The sequence below is a fragment of the Nanorana parkeri genome, unplaced genomic scaffold (genome assembly GCF_000935625.1).
Source record: "Nanorana parkeri isolate BGI_ZX_2015 unplaced genomic scaffold, ASM93562v1 scaffold69, whole genome shotgun sequence".
NCBI lineage: Eukaryota > Metazoa > Chordata > Amphibia > Anura > Dicroglossidae > Nanorana > Nanorana parkeri.
In genome coordinates, this window is record NW_017306337.1 from 2326021 (window position 1) to 2345718 (window position 19698).

The 19698-nt window shown below is 41.0% G+C and overlaps 1 protein-coding gene across 2 annotated transcripts in view; it reads left to right on the forward strand.

The window, feature by feature from the left end:
* Nucleotides 1-13401, forward strand: part of ABCC5 (ATP binding cassette subfamily C member 5) — a 60081-nt gene extending 46680 nt beyond the window's left edge. For both annotated transcript variants that reach the window (XM_018576533.1, XM_018576534.1), the window contains exons 21-30: nucleotides 594-747; nucleotides 967-1095; nucleotides 1439-1625; nucleotides 4931-5020; nucleotides 6328-6517; nucleotides 7755-7914; nucleotides 8169-8247; nucleotides 8655-8768; nucleotides 10636-10800; nucleotides 12843-13401. In XM_018576533.1, coding sequence (XP_018432035.1) covers nucleotides 594-747; nucleotides 967-1095; nucleotides 1439-1625; nucleotides 4931-5020; nucleotides 6328-6517; nucleotides 7755-7914; nucleotides 8169-8247; nucleotides 8655-8768; nucleotides 10636-10800; nucleotides 12843-12944 — 1370 coding nt within the window. In that variant the 3' untranslated portion in view covers nucleotides 12945-13401. The remainder of the gene's footprint in view (nucleotides 1-593; nucleotides 748-966; nucleotides 1096-1438; nucleotides 1626-4930; nucleotides 5021-6327; nucleotides 6518-7754; nucleotides 7915-8168; nucleotides 8248-8654; nucleotides 8769-10635; nucleotides 10801-12842) is intronic.
* Nucleotides 13402-19698: the final 6297 nt, after the last annotated feature.

Below are 19698 nucleotides of genomic sequence, written 5' to 3' on the forward strand. Positions count from 1 at the left end.
TTCACGGCAGTAATCCCCCGTCCCCCGCTTTCACAATAATAGCCCCCTTCCTTTTCACATCAGTCCCCGTCCCCCCTTCACATTAACAGTATTAGTTGTTGCCCACATCAGTTTTTTGTGTGTCTTGGTTGGAGCTTGGTCACATGGTGCGAACAGTTGAGAATTATTAATTTATGATGATTCGGGTAGTTTTTCCTGGACACCCATTTGTAATTAATACACAACACTATCTTGTACTGGCTTTTCCTACCTATTAGCGACTGCATACAATTATTTGACTAATGGTTCCCAGAATGGTCAGATGACTTTTTATGAGTATAAGACATAATCCGGTGATGACAAACATCTTCCAGGCTGGTGTTTAATGAGGGCATTTATGATAGTAATACACCTATTAGTGCAAACAGTACTACGTTTTATAGGATTTTAATTTAAAAAAATGAGACTAGTAAGCTGTGTGTCCTAATTCCATTTGAGCATTTTCCCAGCATTGTTCATAATCAGCTGTTTTACCTAAATCATTTTCTCTATCTTTGAGGAACAAAGATGTAGACATGTTAATTATTCTGTTGTCTTTTTCTTTTCATATCCAGTTGATGTGCGGCTTCCCTTTCAAGCTGAAATGTTTATTCAAAACGTTATACTAGTGTTCTTTTGCCTGGGAGTAATTTCTTCAGTCTTCCCGTGGTTCCTAGTAGCTGTTGGGCCACTAGTTGTCCTCTTCACCATATTGCACGTTGTTTCTAGGTAAGTACCTCTCTGCAAAGACTCTCTAGAATTGTGAATACAAGCTTCTGCACACTGAGACGGAAATGTTGCATATAGAATTCTACAAATAATTTTCAGTAAGCTTCACAATCCAAAGAAAATATTTCGGCTTTGCAGGTCTGCTAGAAGTCTGTAGCTTTATTGTCTTATTTATTACTTTAAAGGAACTAAATGCATTTTGTTTGATTATTTTTTTAGGGTTTTTATCCGTGAGTTGAAGCGACTGGATAACATCACACAAAGTCCATTCTTATCACATATTACATCTAGTATTCAAGGACTGTCCACAATCCATGCATATAATAAAGGTCATGAGTTTCTGCACAGGTAAGCACACAATATATAATTTTTCACTTGCATTTCCAAGTGGGTCTCAAAAAAAATGGGGAGCAGCAGTCTGGGAAAAGGAAGGCTAGGTGGGAGGGTAGTTGCAGCCACTCCTACTGATATCTGTGCCAGGACCCATAGAGGATCACTGGGAAGGTTTGATGCAACATCAGAAGGCCTGTAAAATATGTGGGTCTACGTTAATGGTGGGGGCATATTTCAGCTTTTGCCTGAAATTAAGCATTAAATGCAATGCTTGGAAGTCTGGGTTTTAGAAGGTATCATTCACTACCATTTATAGACCTTTCTTATGTCCGTTCTTTTCCCCTTAACTCTGTTTTAGGTACCAGGAGTTGTTGGACAGTAATCAGGCTCCATTCTATTTGTTTAACTGTGCCATGCGCTGGTTGGCTATACGTTTGGACATAATTAGTATTTCCCTGATTTCCACCACCGGCCTTATGATTGTCATGATGCATGGCAACATCTCTCCAGCGTATGCCGGGCTTGCTATGTCATACGCAGTACAGGTAAGTTTGATGTTTCAGTTGAAAGGTACACATATTTTAAAAACAAAATGATTGCTTGGAGCACACAACTAATTACAGCCACTTCATTAAGGAATATTGCATTCACATGAATCCAGAGTCATATTCAGACCTGTGCCATATTTCTTTTGCTATGCCCCTACAGAAGAGTCTCCCTCTCTACTTAGATGAGAGGTCTGTGTGGTTTCATTGGGGCCCTGATAAGTTCTGTTCATGTTATTTAACAACAAACAACAAACCTCTGCACTGAGCTGTCTTAATGAACACTAAAAAATTATATTCCATGTGGTACGGTTTTATTATGTGCCTAAGCACTAGAAACCGTAAACTGTTTTCTACGGTTCAAGGCCATCATCCTGAGCTGATGAATACCCCAGTGAAACAGAAGATTATTTTTCACTTTACATGTGATGGTCCATGTCGGACTCCCGCAGCTGATGTTTATGCAGGCTTTTACTTGTCTTTGGTGAGTGCATACAAAATCCCCCTCTTTTCTGTCCTCCGGTGTCACTTAGATTGTTATGGATATATAGATGGTTGTTGTGCTCCTATCTTGTAGTTTTTTGTGGGGGGTTTTTTTTTTCGTTTTATGTACTGCCTAAAGTCTAACTTTGAACCTTTTTTAATTAAGTTTTTGAGAGAAGGAGATGGTTAATGTGGAACTAAACTCCACTTTTTAATAAATAAAAAACCCCCATTGCTGACAGGTTTTTGTTGCAAAGAAAACTGCTTGTCTACCGTATATACTCGAGTATAAGCCGTCCCGAATATAAGCCGAACCAAAAAAAGTATCATAGAATCCAGAAAAATACCAGGCTAAGATGCCAGCGATGGAGGGATGAGGAACATCGTGGCCATTGCAGCGCTACAGTGGGGACACTTTGGCAGGTCTACCATAATAGGCACATATGCTCTACACATTATGGCAGGAAACCCTGGGTGCTATTAGTGTAGTTGAATTTCACTTTAAGAACTTTGCGGGTTTTTTTTTTATTGTCTGTATGAGATTGGTTAGATTTCCCTTCCCTTCTGTTCCAGAGACAAAGCAAGAAGCAAGGAGAGATCATTACAAAACAAGGGAAAAATCCCTTTTGACATTTGTCATTAGAACAGGCTTCCCTTTTGAAAGATTTCCCCTCACCTTTTTTTACTGTGACAACTCAAAAACTTTGGGTGACCTATCACTTGCTATACTACAGACGATGATCTCCAGGAATAAACACCTCAGAGGGTTCTAATCCTTCTACACTTGATCCAAGGATAAGAAATGACTTTGCACATACTTTAAAGATTATGGATTAGGCAAATGCTCTTCAAATCAGTTTTCACTGTACCTGATACGACTTCTGTTACAAAAAAAAAAAAGGAACACACTGATTTTCATTCTTGAATATGCCATGTTCTGAGTTGTCTGATGAACAAAAGTCCATCCCAGGTCTTCTTGCCTCAACTGGTATGTCCCAAAGCCCAGACAGTGTAGATTGTCCAAAGCAGAGGTTATACAGAACAAGTGGAGCAGTGCCCCATGAGAATCTCCAACGTTATTGATGACGTAAAAAATCTTCCTGTGATGGGTTACAAATCCCGGATTTGGTTAATTTTCTTTGGTGCAGTAAATCAGGCCCAGCTTGTTATATTGTGTGTCTTATGTAATTAAGCTTTTATGGTTTTGATTTAACCCAAATGCAACTTTATTTCAATCTGCAATGTTAATAAAATGAATGAATACCAAATGGAATATAAGTATCCCATTTGAGTTAGAAAATGGTTAAAGGAGAACTATGAGGTGAGTGTCAGTCACCGCTCCCCATATGGATTCCCCCCATCCCCTCTTCGATCCTCCAGCACTGACTGGAGGAATGAACGGAGAAGGGGGTGGGCATAACTGGCTCTGCCTCTGGATAGGCAGAGCCCGCTGTCAATCAGTCAGTGGGTGGATCTCGACAGTATTTTTGGGATCCGCCCCGGCTGCGGCGCTCTCAGTATATAGCGGGCAATAGCAATAACCCGCTATATACACTGAGCTTTGGGTCACGGGAGAAGGTTAGTATATGTTCTCCCGTGACCTTAATAAGAGCTGTGGAATAAAAAGGTTCCTTTACCATCTCATAATTGTCAGAGAAATGGGATGTTTTGCATTGGAAATATTACTATATTTCCACTCAAAAAACTTATCAGGGCAGCCAATCATCTCTGAAGCTACTGAGCTTTCTGCAACACTGGTCGACATTGGGCATAACATCCTGTGCTGGAAAACCATTGGTGTCCTCTGTCAGCTGGGTCATCCAATCACTTGCAGTCTCAGAAACATGTAAAACAGAGTTAGAGTTTCAAGGGCAAGGTGTGCTACCCTCAGCAAAGATGGAATTGGCTGCTCTGTTAAAATAGCTGGGTATTACTCTAAAGTGTATCTGGTTTTTTTTTTATAGCTAACCTTAATATCACCAAGAGGTACCTGCTAATAAATGTATTTGCCTTGCCTTAAAATTTCATCGCTGTAATTTAGAAAGGTGTTGTGCACTGGAAATGGAAAGTTCTGCTCCTAAAACTCTCAGGATTTTAGAGGTTAATAGTGCTTGCATTTAACAGTTTGGGCAATAGTCTGTCAGCATTTAAGGGATTTATTAAAAGTTGAATGAAAACTTCCTCTAAAGTCTACGTGATTAACCTCTTGCCGTCCGCCCGTAGTAAAAAAACGGACGGACGGCACAGCTACATCTGCGGGTTGCCGTCTCCAGACGGCAATTTTTTCTGCTCGCGCGCGCCCCCTGGCGGGCACGCACGGTGCAGATAACGCACGGTCCATAGCCCGCCGATCGCCTATATGTGCTCGTTCGCGGCACCCCAGGAGGAGGCTGATCTCCGTCCGGGCTGTGAATGCAGAAGTGATGTGTATTACATCACTTCCGCATTCACCTGTCAGTCATAATAAGTCATAATAAGCTGATGAAGCAGATCTCTGCTTCATCAGCTTCTTTTGATGTGTAATCCACAATATAACACCAAAAGTGCACCTATGACTACAATAGAACAAATGTTATTGTGGCCTCTTATATGTATAAATGGACCCGTCTTTAGTCCATATTCTTTGTCAGAATTATACAGTAGATACTCTAGGTTTATCCGTTAACATCCGTTACTGCTGAAATCTGACCGTGATGGCAATAATTATTACATTAGCATTATGGGACAGCAGAAGATTACAATTGTCTGCTTTTTATGTATCTGCATGTATGACAAAGTAGTTGATGTGCATTTCATATTTTTTTCTTTCATTATGCGTGCAGTTGACGGGATTATTCCAGTTCACGGTTAGGCTTGCTTCAGAGACAGAAGCTCGTTTCACATCGGTAGAGCGCATCAGTCATTACATCAAGGTGAGGGTCTTTATCTATCCAAAGCTCAAAAGCTGGGCATGTGTGCCTCATAGTGTAGTCCCTCCAAGGGCCAGTATTTTTCTCAAACCTCTGTTCAGGTGTTTAACTTTATGAAAGCCATAATTCGTGTAAACAAATGAATGTACCATATGTAAGACTCACCACACGCATTACAATTTGACCGTATAATCAACTTTAGATCTACCAAAACTATGTAATATGAGGACTCGCATAATCTATTCAATCAATTTATATCCAGTCAGGCAGACATATGTACTACATACTTGTTGGTAGATCTAATAGAGATTAGATCTACCAAAACTATGTAATATCAGTTAAAACAAAACACTTCTGCTACAAGCAACAACCTATTGTCCTTCCCAGCACTGTCCTGAACCCCTTCTTCACGCTTGCAGCTCTGTGCAGGCTGCTTGAGATTGCCAACACAAGCATCGGTCGTGTTACCAGTATGGTCTGACTGGATGAAAAAGGAGCTAGCTACTTTATAAAAATGCTTTACTAATCAAACTTGGTTCAGCTCTCTTAACATCGACACAAATATAAAGTGGAGAGGATGTCTGCTGCCCATATCTTGCCAAAAAATGAATGTTGGTGGATGGGATCAGAATGAGTGATGGGCTTGATCACAATGGTGGCCTGGAATGACCCACAACGAGTGCCCTCTTCAGCTCAGTTTATATTGATAAGGTCTGTTTACACTGCAGGGTAGCCCAGCTGCCTAATTTGACAAATACGGAGTTTTAGATAGGGAATAGCAAAGACTTGCATATAACTTCAGCTGCCTCTATTATATCCCCATATTTCTCTTCCGTTCATTGAAGGACACAGGGAACAGATCATAGATCTGTTCCCTGTGTCCTTCAATGAACTGACAGAAAAGGATTTTACGGTGAGTACAAAAATCCTATTTTACTGATTGTTTTGACAAAAGCTAAAGTTAGCCCTTAGTTGTCCTTTTTCCTTTAGTGGTTACTGCCCATTGTTGCGACAGCTTTATTTTACAGCGTTCTTAGGTTTACCTGTTTTTCAAGATCTTTTGTGTTTAAGCCACATCTTTGTGGGTGCCTTATTTTTTTTGTGTGTATTATTTTAGGGAGGTGATCATTAATTCTGTGATGTGGTCATAGGTGCTTTCCTCTTTAGATGAGGTTTTTTGTTTTACCTGTTTGCTCTGTAGATCTATTCTGGTATTGCCTCGTAAGTTGCTATGCAGGCACTCTGTAAGAATGTGTTTTCTATTCTACATGATCTAATTTATTTACTAAATACTTTCTAACAATCTACAGACCTTGGCTCTTGAAGCTCCAGCCCGTATTAAGAACAAGGCTCCTCCAGCTGATTGGCCTCAAGAGGGAGAAATCTCATTTGAAAATTCTGAAATGAGATATAGAGAGAACCTGCCCTTAGTGTTGAAGAAAGTGTCATTTACCATCAAACCTAAAGAAAAGATTGGCATTGTGGGAAGAACTGGATCCGGTAAGGGAAAGGGTTAAAAATGAAACAAATTCATCTGCGACGTTCAGTTTCTAACTTTTCGATTACCAGTTGCTGGTTTTATCACCTCATCCTGTAATCCATAGTGATGTTATGTATGCTTTGGAAAATGATGTTTCCGCCATTTCATTGTGTTTCTTCTTTATATGTACCGGTTTTTGACTTTTGTGACTGTCTTTATCCTTTTATAAATAATTTACAAAAAAACCCCAACAAATTCATCTGAATAAGGGATACAAGTCTAGCGGCTTGTTAACATTTGTAGAAAAGTGCCATGTCTCAAGTATGAAAATAGAGGCAAGCACAAACCAAAGAATGAGCTGAGAAGGGATACAGTGGCCTAAATCTGGGGATCAGTGGAAAGGCTGTTTACCCTGACATGCTGTAGCAGGGCACTACTGGTCATACAGTGGAAACAAAGTTATTCATGGTTAATGCACTATGATTTTAGTCATTTTTAGCTTGTGGCCCAACACAAAAACCTTGAAGTGGTTTTTGTGTTAGAGTAAACTGTGCTAGATTTAGTTGAGGTTAACTTTACTATATGCTTTATTTCTTTAGCAGAGCAGTTCAAGAATTTTTTCACAGATTGAAGTGTGCGTTATTGTAGATTTCAGTCCTAGCCCACTTTAAGCTTCAAGATTTATCGGTTTGAGAACGATTAGAAGCACAAAGTAAAACGGAGGTTGTAAGGGACCATGGAGTTGCGCCAAAGGCGCGGTACCTGGCATCGCACAACGATTCTGAATGGCATCCCAATGCACCTCCTGGCTGGTGTGTGATGTGCTGTACTGCATGGCACCACAATAGCATGTGGTGGAAAAAAGTGTATTTTCTTCTTTTTTTGGTTCACTGCATGGCACTGAAATGCATGCGCTTACAGTGCTGCAATAGTGTGTGGTGAAAAATAATGCATTCACTTTTTTTTTTACCACACCCTATTCCAGTACTGTGCAGTACAATGCACGCCCGCCAGCAGGTGTATTGGGGTGCCATTCAGAATGAATGGCAACCCTCAGTACAACTAGCGTTAAAGGCATTGTGCTGTGTGATAGTGTGCACTTGATACAGTACCTATGCGTTTTTAGTGCAGCGCTGTGGTGTGAACCAACCTTTTAACACTTTTTTTTTTCGGTCTTGAAATTGCAAAATGTGCCTATTTAATGTTCATTCACACAACCAGTAAAGTAATGTGTGATATTTTTTTTTCCTTCTGCAGGAAAGAGCTCCCTTGGCATGGCTATTTTTAGACTGGTAGAGCTGTCTGGTGGATGTATTAAAATAGATGGTATAAAAATCAGTGACATAGGCCTGGCAGATCTGCGCAGCAAACTGGCTATCATACCCCAGGAACCAGTGCTATTTAGTGGGACTGTCCGGTAAGAACATTTTTGTGAATGTTTTTGACGCTTTTTCTTTTCTTTTGGGTGGGTGATGTTTATTTTTATGGAATTAATACATGTGTAATTCAGCTGGGATTTAGGATGTGTATAGTGGAGGGGTTGGATTTAAAAAAAAAAAGTGTAATGGGGCACCATGTATGTAAATGTGTTGTCTTTCTTTTTTCACAAATGTGCAGTATTTAAGTGGGGCCACCATACTAAAAATGATTTCTGTGTTTTTTATTTTGTAGCTCAAACCTGGACCCATTTAACCTGTACAGCGAGGAGCAGATCTGGGATTCCCTAGAAAGGACACACATGAAAGAATGTGTAAGTATCTTGTGCTAAAACAGTGGCTTCCTCTTCTTCTTCTTTTTCCCTGTTTGCACTCATTTAACAGCAAAAGGAGGTTCTTGCACTCTTACCCCAATTACTATTTTCACAGAAAAGGGCAGGATATAATGGAGTGATTAACAAATCTTTGCAAGTTTTTATACTAAGAAAATAAATCTGGTCCAACAAAGATGACATGTTTAAAGACCTAGAAGATGTAATTTCTAGTGCACACAACACTCCTGGCGAAAACCCTACCCATCCCGTACACTGTAGGCAGGATTGGAGTTTACACAGGATTCCCAGTAGCCGCTACCATCACAATTGTCTGAGACACATTTTTGAGAGGTTGCCTTTTTAGAAATATATAGGTAATTTTTCTTTACTGATTATTCTGTTTTTAGGTGAGTCAGCTACCTCTTAAACTTGAAACTGAAGTTATGGAGAATGGGGAGAACTTTTCAGTAGGAGAGCGGCAGTTGCTGTGCATTGCACGTGCTTTATTAAGGCGATGTAAGGTAAGTGCACACTGATAGATTTTCTTATTGAATCGGGTCAGGTTCTTTTATAAGTGTTTTTTTTTTTTAATGTTTTTCTAGCACTTGGTATGCATTTGGAAAACATTTAGTATAGCCGAGTTCTTTCAGTCTATATATGTATATATATATACAGTATCTATATACAGTATCTAGAATGTCATATGTAACTGGTGCTTTCACTGTACCATCTTTTCTATCCTGCAGACAGATAATCTATACAGCACACTAAAGTGTTGTAACATTTTTACCAAAAAGCTTCCCGAATAGATATTTGTTTAAATGCTGCATGGCCGTGGTACTAGTATTATTCTTTATGCATGGAGTAACTTGACCTGGAAGTTTTAACTTCATTTCTTTCTCCCTCTTTGACCGTACAAAGTACTTGAGATAAGTGTAGTAGTCCATTCCATCCTGCGGGAGGGGCGTGGCCGTGCGTTAAAGTGGCATCACAGCTGCGCCCGCACTAGAACGTTTGGCACATTAGTGTCTACATTGCGGCACAGTGCGATCTGCAAAAATAGTGCTTGCAGCATTTTTGCAGACTGCCTGCACCAGAATGTGTTGCACATCAGTGTCTGCGTTCCGGTCCAGTGCGATCTGCACAAATGGTGCTTGCAGCATTTTTGCAGATCGCACTGGAGAAGAACGCAGGCACTGATGTGCAACGCGTTCTAGTGCGGTCGATTGCATGGAGGGGGCGTGGCTGCGGTGCCATTGACTTGAACGCCCCCTCCTACACCTGAATGCAGAAAGCTGGCCAAAATGCGATAGTGTGTTCCAGAGGCTGACCGCTTTGGAATGCACTGTTTTTATGGTGTGAACCGGCCCTAAATGACAAGTATACAGATTTATAGACACGCAGCTGCTTGTTTGGATCATGTATTTTAACTCCATTCAGTTGTGTCTAATAGGATTTTAGTACTCATTAGGAAATCCTTCTCTTGGTGTCCATTGAGGGTCACGGGAAGTCGTATTGTCGTGTTTATAATGCTGCCTACACAAGAATGTGACTCTAGCAAACTAAAAAATTATGCCGGCCCATGACAACCTACTCCTAGCATGTCTCTGTTTTTTAGCAAGCAGTACCAAGAGCATGATTATAAACCCAAACCTTGCAGGATTCAGATGTGCAAAATGGGAGAAGATATTTCTCATTTAAAAAATGTTAAGGGATATGTAAATGAAATGGTAAAATGTGCATGTATTGTAGAGATGTACTGAATATGCATTTTAGGTTATATTAGGTGGATTACTTGCTGTTCAGAAGGACAATATAAACCAGGGGTGCCCATTAGGTAGATCGTGATCTACCAGTAGCTCTCAAAGCTGATGCTGGTAGATCACGAAGGGTGTGAATGGCGGCCCCTTTATTGCATTTTGGTATATTTATTTAGCTGTGCACACATGATTACCTATTAGCCTGAGTCGGCTGAGCTACGCTCTCTGACACCTTTCTGGTGGATACTGGTGGTTGAAGTGCTATGTATTACATCAAAGAATATTAGTTTGCACAGCCTGTTGCACTGCACTGTTTGAAAAAGACAGCAAGGTGAGCCAGGAGAGAGAGCGGGGAGAGACAGATAGGAGAGAGAGGAGAGACAGCCAGGAGGATGAGCAAGGAGAGACAGCCAGGAGAACGAGGAGAGACAGCCAGGAGAGAGAGAGCGCGAGGGAGGTTGTTTTTTCGTTGGTAGATCTCATGTAGCTCGTCATTTGAAAAGTAGATCTCAACACAAAAAATTGTGGGCACCCCTGATATAAACGGTTCAAATTGTGAAGTTATTGCTGCTGGTTTTTATTGTGTTTTTGTTAAGGAATAACTTTAGGATTTTTCCTTTATTTTAAGATTCTTATTCTCGATGAAGCTACAGCTGCTATGGACACAGAGACTGATGTTTTGATCCAGGAAACTATTAGAGAGGCTTTTTCAGACTGCACGATGTTGACTATTGCTCACAGACTCCACACTGTACTTGGGTCTGACCGTATAATGGTGCTAACACAGGGACAGGTGAGTAGAGAACATCTGCGGTACTATTCCATAACAGCTTTGTGAGTAACATTAACAGCAGTGGTGCTGTATAGTCCACAACCACCGAGATCTCTTATGTTAATCCTGCCAAATTATGTTAAGCCTTTAAACACTTAGCACTGCTCCATCAGACTTCATAACCACTGTCAACGGACAAGAAGTTTACTCACGCTGTGTTACTGATGGTTGCTAGTGGCCGTCTGGCACCCGTAACGGCAGCTTTAGAAGCCTAGACCAGTGCCATATGGAGTTTCTGAAAATGTTTAACTGCATGTTACAGGTCTGAGTTAACAACATGATTAATATTAACAGACTTTAGGTGCAAATAAAATACTGATGGCATACTGCGTGATGTCAACTGCAGTACAATGCCAGTGATCTAATATTCCTGCAAGGCATGGTGAGAAAAGTCCATTATGTCCAGTAAATATCCCATAGGTGTTTATGCAAAATATTTCTCAAAAGTTCTCTCTTCTGGTATTGGTGTGGGCACTTAAAGGGTTAGTTCACATTTAATGGCATTTAAAAAAAATCCATATGCATTACAGCTTTGATGTTACATTAAAATGCTATCCTCTATTTTAAAAGTTATTTTTATTTTGATGCTCCTGCAACCATGTGGAGCTGCAGTGTGAGGCTTTTATATTAATGTGATAGGCAAAAAGTGCATGTGCTAAGAATAGCCAGTAATATGGGTACTGAACACCCCCAGGTTTAATACTGCAGAGCAATTGTAAATACCAGGTAATGTATTGCCTCCTTAGGTATGGGTAACATACTATCGGGACATAGATGTCAACATACTGTGTGTCCATCATCTTTATAACTTTAAATGGATATCCAGCCAAACCGCTAAATGCACAGTTGGAATGCATATGCATTAAAGTACCTGGCCAAATATTTATCCTTGGTTGCAACAACTTTAATTGTCTCCCATTATGCACACAGACTACAAATGAGCATTACCGCACCAGCTAGGTTTCCCCTGTACTCCTCTTTTTAGATGCTCAATCACCACCCTTTCCAGCATGGTATCTTTTAAATATAACACAACTGCATTATCTAATGCAGTAGAATTTGGTGTGGCCTGATTTATAGCATACAGGGGTGACGGAATAGATTTAGCTAATGAAAGTACATTTTTGTGTGTGATATACATCCATAGTAGTGTCTGCTTCCTAATAGACATTGTAAAAATAATACTGGGTAGTGCATATTTCAGGGACAAAGCCTGAGGGATGGAGCAAGGCTTTTTGGTGTCCAGTTTCCTATGGGCAGATCCTAAACCCTCCGAGTTCTGTCCATTAATGAGTAATAAGAGAAGTACAAGGCAATACAATACATCTGTTGAGTTTTTAAAAATCTGTGCATTTTAGATGGTTTTTGTAGCTTCTTTAACCCACCTAATAATGCACCGGAAAATGGATGACTTTTTAAAATGCAGCACTGTTAATGGGCCATTGATTTTTGATTCATTACATAAAAGAGAACTATGGGGTAAGTATTTTCCCCCATAGTTCTCTTATGGGTCACGGGAGGACATATACTAGCGTCCTCCCGTGACCCAAAGCTCAGTATATCGCGAACTACTGAGAGCGCTGCAGCCGGGACGGATCCCCACAATACTGTCGAAGCACCCTGCTGGCTGATTGACAGTCGGCGCTGGAGAATCTGAGGGGGGAGGGGGGATCCTTGCGGGGAGCTCTCTGCAGGTAGATGATCGAGAAGTGAGCGAGCGACGGTATGCGTTCGCTCACTTCCCAATCTATTGAGCCGACCTGTGACAGTTTCATTGTCACACATCGGCTCAAACTAGGAGGATGAGTGATTTTCACTCGCCTCATAGTTCTCCTTTAACCAGACTGGATGATGGGTGTTTATGGTTGGCTGGAGCTTCACTTTAGTATTAAGGTGTACAGAACAGTTCTTATTTTTGTCTTTGGTATGTCTAGCATCACTCTGTCATGGATTTATGGCTATATAATGTTTTTTTTCTGATGCTATGAAATTGTTTGTTGCAGGTCACGGAGTTCGACACACCGTCTACCTTGCTGGCCAACGAGAACACTCGATTCTTCTCCATGTTTGCTGCAGCAGAGAATAAGATTACCGTTAAGGGTTAAAGGGCTAATTACTAGCGTCTCAGTTGCCCCATTTAGTGGGGCTGTACGCTGCTTCTCATTCCCTGCCTGTGGCAGGCACCCTCCTTTTTTCTTTTTCCTGTGTCTGACAAATAATATTTTGCCTTTTTTTTTTCCCTTTTTCTGTTCTAGTTTTTTTTTTATTATTTTTTTTTTTATTTTTTTTAGCACAAATCAATTTCAGGACTGATTTAGGTTTTTTTAACTGTTTGGAAGATATTCATGTTCTATTCTATTTATTCCCATTACTAAAGGTTAAAAAAAAATGCGTTTTCGTTAAGAAATGCACAGGAAAAAAAAACAATGGTTCAGGCAACCATAGTTCTGTATGTAGCCAGCTTAGAATGGAGCTTTCTACATGCAACTGTATATAGCCTATATTTACTGTGAAGATGTAAGCTGGTTTATTTTATATTAAAATGAGCACTGGGTTAACTACGAAACATGCGTGCTTGTTCGTTATTGTGGTAGGATTTGTCTGGGGGAAAAGAATTATACACTTGGTAAAAAAATATTTGATGTATCTAATTGTGGGACTTAGGAATAAAGATTCCTGTGCAGAAATGCCAGTCAATATCTGAGAGCTTGCAAAATGGGCATCTCTGCTAATTATCCCTCTAGGCCAGGGATAGGCAAACTCTGGCACTCCAGCTGCTGTAGAACTACAAATCCCATGAGGCGTTCCAAGACTTGAACAGCCACAGGCATGACTCAGCTGCATGATGGGATTTGTCGTTTCACCACAGCTGGAGGGCTGGAGTTTGCTTACCCCTGCTCTAGGCCCTCACTGCATAAATGATCAACTTTTTTACATTTCCCTTCCTTCAACACATTTGTTTTTTAAACTATTCTTCATTCTGAAATATTGTGAATCTACCACTCGGAGGTTTCTTCACCAACTCAGCTGTGTTTACACTTAAAGGGTTGGTTCATCTTTACAACCCCCTCCCCCCATTCATTACTACATGCCCAGCACATTACAAACCATTTCTCATCTGTTCACAAACGCGCTCTTTTACCAGTACATACCTGTAGGCTGTTACACGTACATACGCTACATACTTTTGACTTCAGCTAGCCAGATTAGTTTGGCAATTGTTCTTTTTAATTTTCAGCTGCAGCTTTCAGAGTTTGTAAAAGACTCCCCAAACCATACATATTCTGAAAGCGGAGGACCAGTAGAATAAAAAGATCCCGCTATGGATTTTGTAGGTACCACGAGTTGCGCAAATGTTTATCAAATCAATATTTTCTATAAAAATACACTAAAATCATGATCAGCACACCAACAAAAAGCATAATGTTCAAGATTCCCACTAAATATAAAAGATAAAACTGTATTGAGTTATTGTATAACAAATCTTTGTCAATTTCAAATTGCACCTTTTTTTTGCAGAATGGTAAAAAATGAAGGTGCACAGAACTGTAAATATGTAATGCTAAAAGTCTGGGGGTTGGCCTCACACCTTTAGGGGTTCTAAACACATACCTGATATTTCCCTTTTGAAATGGAAAAAGAGATTGAGGGGACCGAGTGCTCAATCTCCTCCTTCTCTGCAGCCCAGCACACACTGAACAGGAAGGACTTGGTACAGATTAACTACTGTTCATTCACTAATTGAGGAAATAGTAGGTTTACTATGTCTCCAGTTATGAATAGACGGGATGTGATTTGTGCAGAGCACCTCCTGTCCATTCATAACTGAGGCGATAGTAAGTGTCCCCAGTTATGAATGAACAGGAAGTGATCTGTAGTGCTGCCTGTTCATTCATATCTAGAGACATAGTAAATATTTACTATCTTTTCAGTTAAGAATAAACACTGGAGTAATCAGTATTGATCACTCCAGTGTTCAGTACACGAAGGGTCAATTAAATGACACATATTTACCGATCCTCTGCTCCGCATCCTGAGGTGCTCCGCCCCATTTAGCATCCTGACTCCTCCCGCCCGAAGCCCTCTCCTCCCTGCAGAGCGCCGGCAGCATGATTGCTCTGATCCCTGCTGATGTAGGTGGGGGAAAGCAGCAGGGATCAGAGTGGGACATAGCAGAGCATGAGGAACAGATTGCAGGCAAGGCATCTGGTGGGAAGGATCGAGCGGTGGCAGGGGGTGGAGATTTGATTTTGAATGGATAGCTGTCATCAGTGGCTTGTCTGCTGCTGGTGACAGCTATTCATGTACACGGAAAAGTCAGGGGGACACTGCTGTCATAAGCTTATAGCCACTGAAGCCACCATGAGCTTATAGCAGAAGGTTGAAAAGTAAGGCTTACTCGGCTGGCCAATCGAAAATGTTTTTGTTCCACCAGATGCTGTATGTCGGTGGCAGAGAAAGGGTTAAAGGGGAAATAAGGTTTAAAAATGTATCCCCAGCATGAAACCTTGTTAGAACCTGTTTATCAGTAAATTAATCCTGCCAAATTATTGGTGGTCTGTGATCTACCCCCTGCCCCCAAATCATTGCTGGCCAGTGGCCATGCCTGAATTATTAGTGGTTGATGGCAGTAAAGAATCCCCCCACTGCTAAATCATTGGTAGTTCATGGGTGTAAATAATCCCACCATTTAATGTGGAGACCAGTTAATTCCCCCCTGCCAAGCTGATGGTGGTCAATGTCAGTAAAACATTCATTCTCCTCTCCCAAATCATTGGTGGTGAGTGGTCAGTACATATTTCCAAGTTTTTCTGTAATCAAAACCACCAAAAGAAGAGGCCAGTGATTTGTGGTGTTCCAGGTGGCAGGTAAAGTTTGTTCCTGCTTGAATAAATATTTAAACAACCCCTGATTTCTGAACATTATTTCCAAGGGCTGCGGGTGGAATCTGTAAGTGAACTCCAGAATAGTGACCCCTCCTGAATCCTCCATAGTACTTCAGAAGACTTGAGACTTTTTCCATCAAGAGGTTGTAGAGGTTCCACTGGATAAGGGACAGTTGATAGAGACAACACCTGCCCCATGAGTACAGGAACTTATGAAGATCAGACAGACAAGAAACTGTTAATGTCACCATACACAATACCAAAGAAAAATAAGTGCAGACAGCAGCAGAATGCAATACAAAACACAAGCAACACCTCCTCTACACAAAGCAACAGCAAAGAGGAAGAACAAAATAGCCACACAACAGGTGTGGACTGTAATGAAGAGTTAAAATTTCTGTCAAGTTTTTATTTCTGTCTGTAATCCTATTGGGGAGATATTCCCCTCACTTTCTGTCCCAGAGACCTGCTTAGAGCCTTTGACGCCAGTCCCCATACCCAGGTCGAGGTGTGAGCAGCTTTAAGAATGTTGTGTCCTTGCTTTTATTAAATAGTTGTTAATTGCACTATCAACATTTATCTTCCTATGTATACACACATTGGGAGTTTCACCAACTTGATATACTCATTGGAAGCAGAGAAGGATTGAGGATGGTTCTTTGAAGATTCCATTGACCTACTGGACCCTCATCAGACCGTACAACTGGGGCGGATATTCTCACAAGCGCATACTGACCTCTTGAGATTATGGAAATCACAACATGCAGCTACCATAGTGAAGGGATTTAGCAAAGCTCCATTGATCTCCTATATATTTCATTTACTAGACTACTGTATATCACCCTTGTGACCTGCTTTGTGATTTAAAAAAAAAAACATTTCTGTGTGTGGAATAGTTGGAGAGATGTCCCTCGCTTATTGTCCTGGTACAATAGTTTAACCAAGCAGTAAGTTAAAGGAAAATCTTTGTGTGATGGACAGAAATAAAAAATGCTCTTGTAGTAGAGGATGGCTAGGACCCCTGGCAGCTTTTAATTGCTGCTTGTGTTGTAGATTTTCCCCCTCATTCTATCTAGTGAAACTGTTGTCAGTGTGATAGTGAGTTGAAATCTCTAATGCCAGATAGTAGTAAGACCCGATAGGGGTTCTATTTCTTCTTCACTTCATCCAGATCTTAAAAAGGTTTCACCTGTGGGCCATACAACTTATAATTGAGGCTGCCTACAGATGCTGATAGAAATAGGGTATATACCAGTATATGTGTAAATGTACCCATGAACACGGATGTATAACCCCACATGCAGACAGTCTGTATATGAGTTTGTATGTCCATGAGCGTGGTGACGCAAGTGCACATGCTATTTCCATTAACAATGCCATTCCCAGTGGCATGTCTCACACAAGTATCAGCCACACAGTTTTTACTACTTTTTGAAACTAACATTTAACCCCTTCATGACTGAGGCCCTTTTTTCATTTTTTGCACCCATGTTATATTCCACATTTTAAGCCTGAAAATGACTTAAAACCCCCCAACATTATATATTTTCTGAATGCCAAGACCCTATAGAATAAAATGGTGGTAGTTGCAAATTTTTATGTTGCACGATATTAGTGCAACTCCTTATCAAACCCCAAAACTTAGTGTAAAATGTACTTAAATGCCCCAAAACACAAAATAGCAATTTTTAAAATAAAATATAAAAGATGAGGTTACACCGAGTAAATAGATACCCAACATGCCCAGGTTAAAAATTGTGTGCGTCCGTAAAATGGCGACAAACTTCAGTACCCCAAAAAATCCATAGACGCTTTAAAAGCCCCACAGGTGTTTCTAGGGGCAGGGACTTTAAAATAAATGTTAATTATTTTTAGATTTATTTTATTTCATTTTAAAAACTTTTGTTTTGTTGTGATAGCAGATGGTGGTGACAGGTACTCTTTAAGGTTATGCTGGGGGGTCCAAAAGACCCCAAGTGTCACCTTTACACTAGAAATAAGCTATCGAAGTGCAGATCGCACTTCAATAGCTTATAGCTGGGCTTCAGGAGCCTGGAACTGACAGCTCTGGGACCGGAAGTGATGCAATCTGCATTGGTCCCATAGAACAGGGAGGGAATCAACGAACGGAGGTACGTCCATCTCCTCCCCGCGGACACCACAGAAGCCGGTCCCGTAAGAGGGGCAACAGAGCCCGGGAACCACGGCGGGGGTGTCGGGCAGGGTCCCCTTCACGGGACTCTAGAAGTGATCTGGCGACAGCTGAGTCGCCAGAATCGCTTCTATTGTAAAGCTGACAGTCGGCTTTACAAGTTTAAACAGAGTACCGGGGGCAAAAGAGTTATGGGAATGAGTGTTTTGTTTTTTTTCACGGAAGCTGTCACAGGCCGGCTCTATTGATCGGGAAGTCAGCGAACATCCCCCCACGATCGCTGACTTCTCAATCCTCTCCCTGCATAGAGCGGGGACTGTTAGTAATTGCTCCCCGCAGGGATTCTTCCCCTCCCCTCTCCTTTTCTCCAGCACTTACTGGGGGTGGGCACAGCCGCCTCTGGTAGAGTTAGCACCAGCCGTCAATCAGCCAGTGGGGTGGATCTTTACAGTATTGTTGGGACATGTCCCAGCTGCAGCATGGCTCTGTGCTCTTAGCTTATAGCGGGCAATACAGAGTTTTGGGTCACCGGAGGACATTAGTATATGTCCTCCTGTGACCCTGCCTGAAGAGAACTATAGGCAAAAAAGGTGACCCCCATAGTTCTCCTTTAAGATTACACAGGATGGCAAGAATAGGTAGATAGATATGTTCTGTTTCACAGAATTATTATGCATTGTGTGCATGGTTTCTAATGATCCCCTCTTACTACCTGATTATGCTAATCCCACAGTGACCCCATCTTTTATATTTTACTAAAAATTTGGGTAAATATAAATATTTCATAACATAACGTAGGGAAAAGTTTGTTTTTTTGCTAAATTTTCGGTACTTTTTTAAAAATTATATAGTAAAAAATAAAAAAGCCCAGTGGTGATTAAATACCACCAAAAGAAAGCTCTATGTGTCCCCAAAAAATGGTATAAAATTAATATCAGTACAGCATTGCATGAAGGAATAAATGTCAGTCAAAGTCCCTCAGCGCTGAATACTGAAAAATGGCCTGGACAGGAAGTGGGTGTAACACCCCGGTCAGCAAGTGGTTAAGCGGGTTTTGCATCCCCATAGGCTTTGTACTGGCAAAGAACAAAAGCCCATCGACACGCCTAGTTCCTTGACGTGTGCCCGTGTAATTTCTGCCAGTACTTCCCTGGGAAAGTTAAATGAAATGTATTGATATTAGTGTGAGGGGAAGAATAGTGAAAATACTAATTTGAATAAGTGATTGATCTCTTGGAGGCGAGGGGGGGGGGGGGCAAAAAATAATTCCCACACAAGGGCTCTTTGTTATTTCCTGCACCGGTTTGCAAAGGTTGTTTAAATCATGACTGCACACCAAACTCCCTCTTCTATCTATGAGCACCTTTACTTTCACACTATGCATTTGGTAAATGTAACTGATATGATATCAAATCTCAAACTGTGCTCATCATTGTAAAATACCTCTCCATGAACACAGATGACAAAAAGCAGCCACATGAAAGAACACCCAGACCATCCAGCTTTATTCAGCCAATTCTAGTGACACGATCCAATGCCTGAGGATGCCACCAGTCACTGCCAGGGGCAACAAGCTATGAAAAAAAAAAACTTCCATGACCAATAAGTTGGTGCTTCCAGAACCCTCTCTGTTGCTGTTCTCCTATCCATTAAAGTGTCCAGAGCGATCTGAAATGCTCAGAAAATTATTTTTGGGGTTTAGACCATACTTGCAGATCCAGCCACCCACACCTATACTTATGGCTTAAAGAGTATTTCCACCTTTGCAGGCAAATTTTGATAAAACTTAGGCTGGGTTCACACCTGAGCTTTTTTTTTATG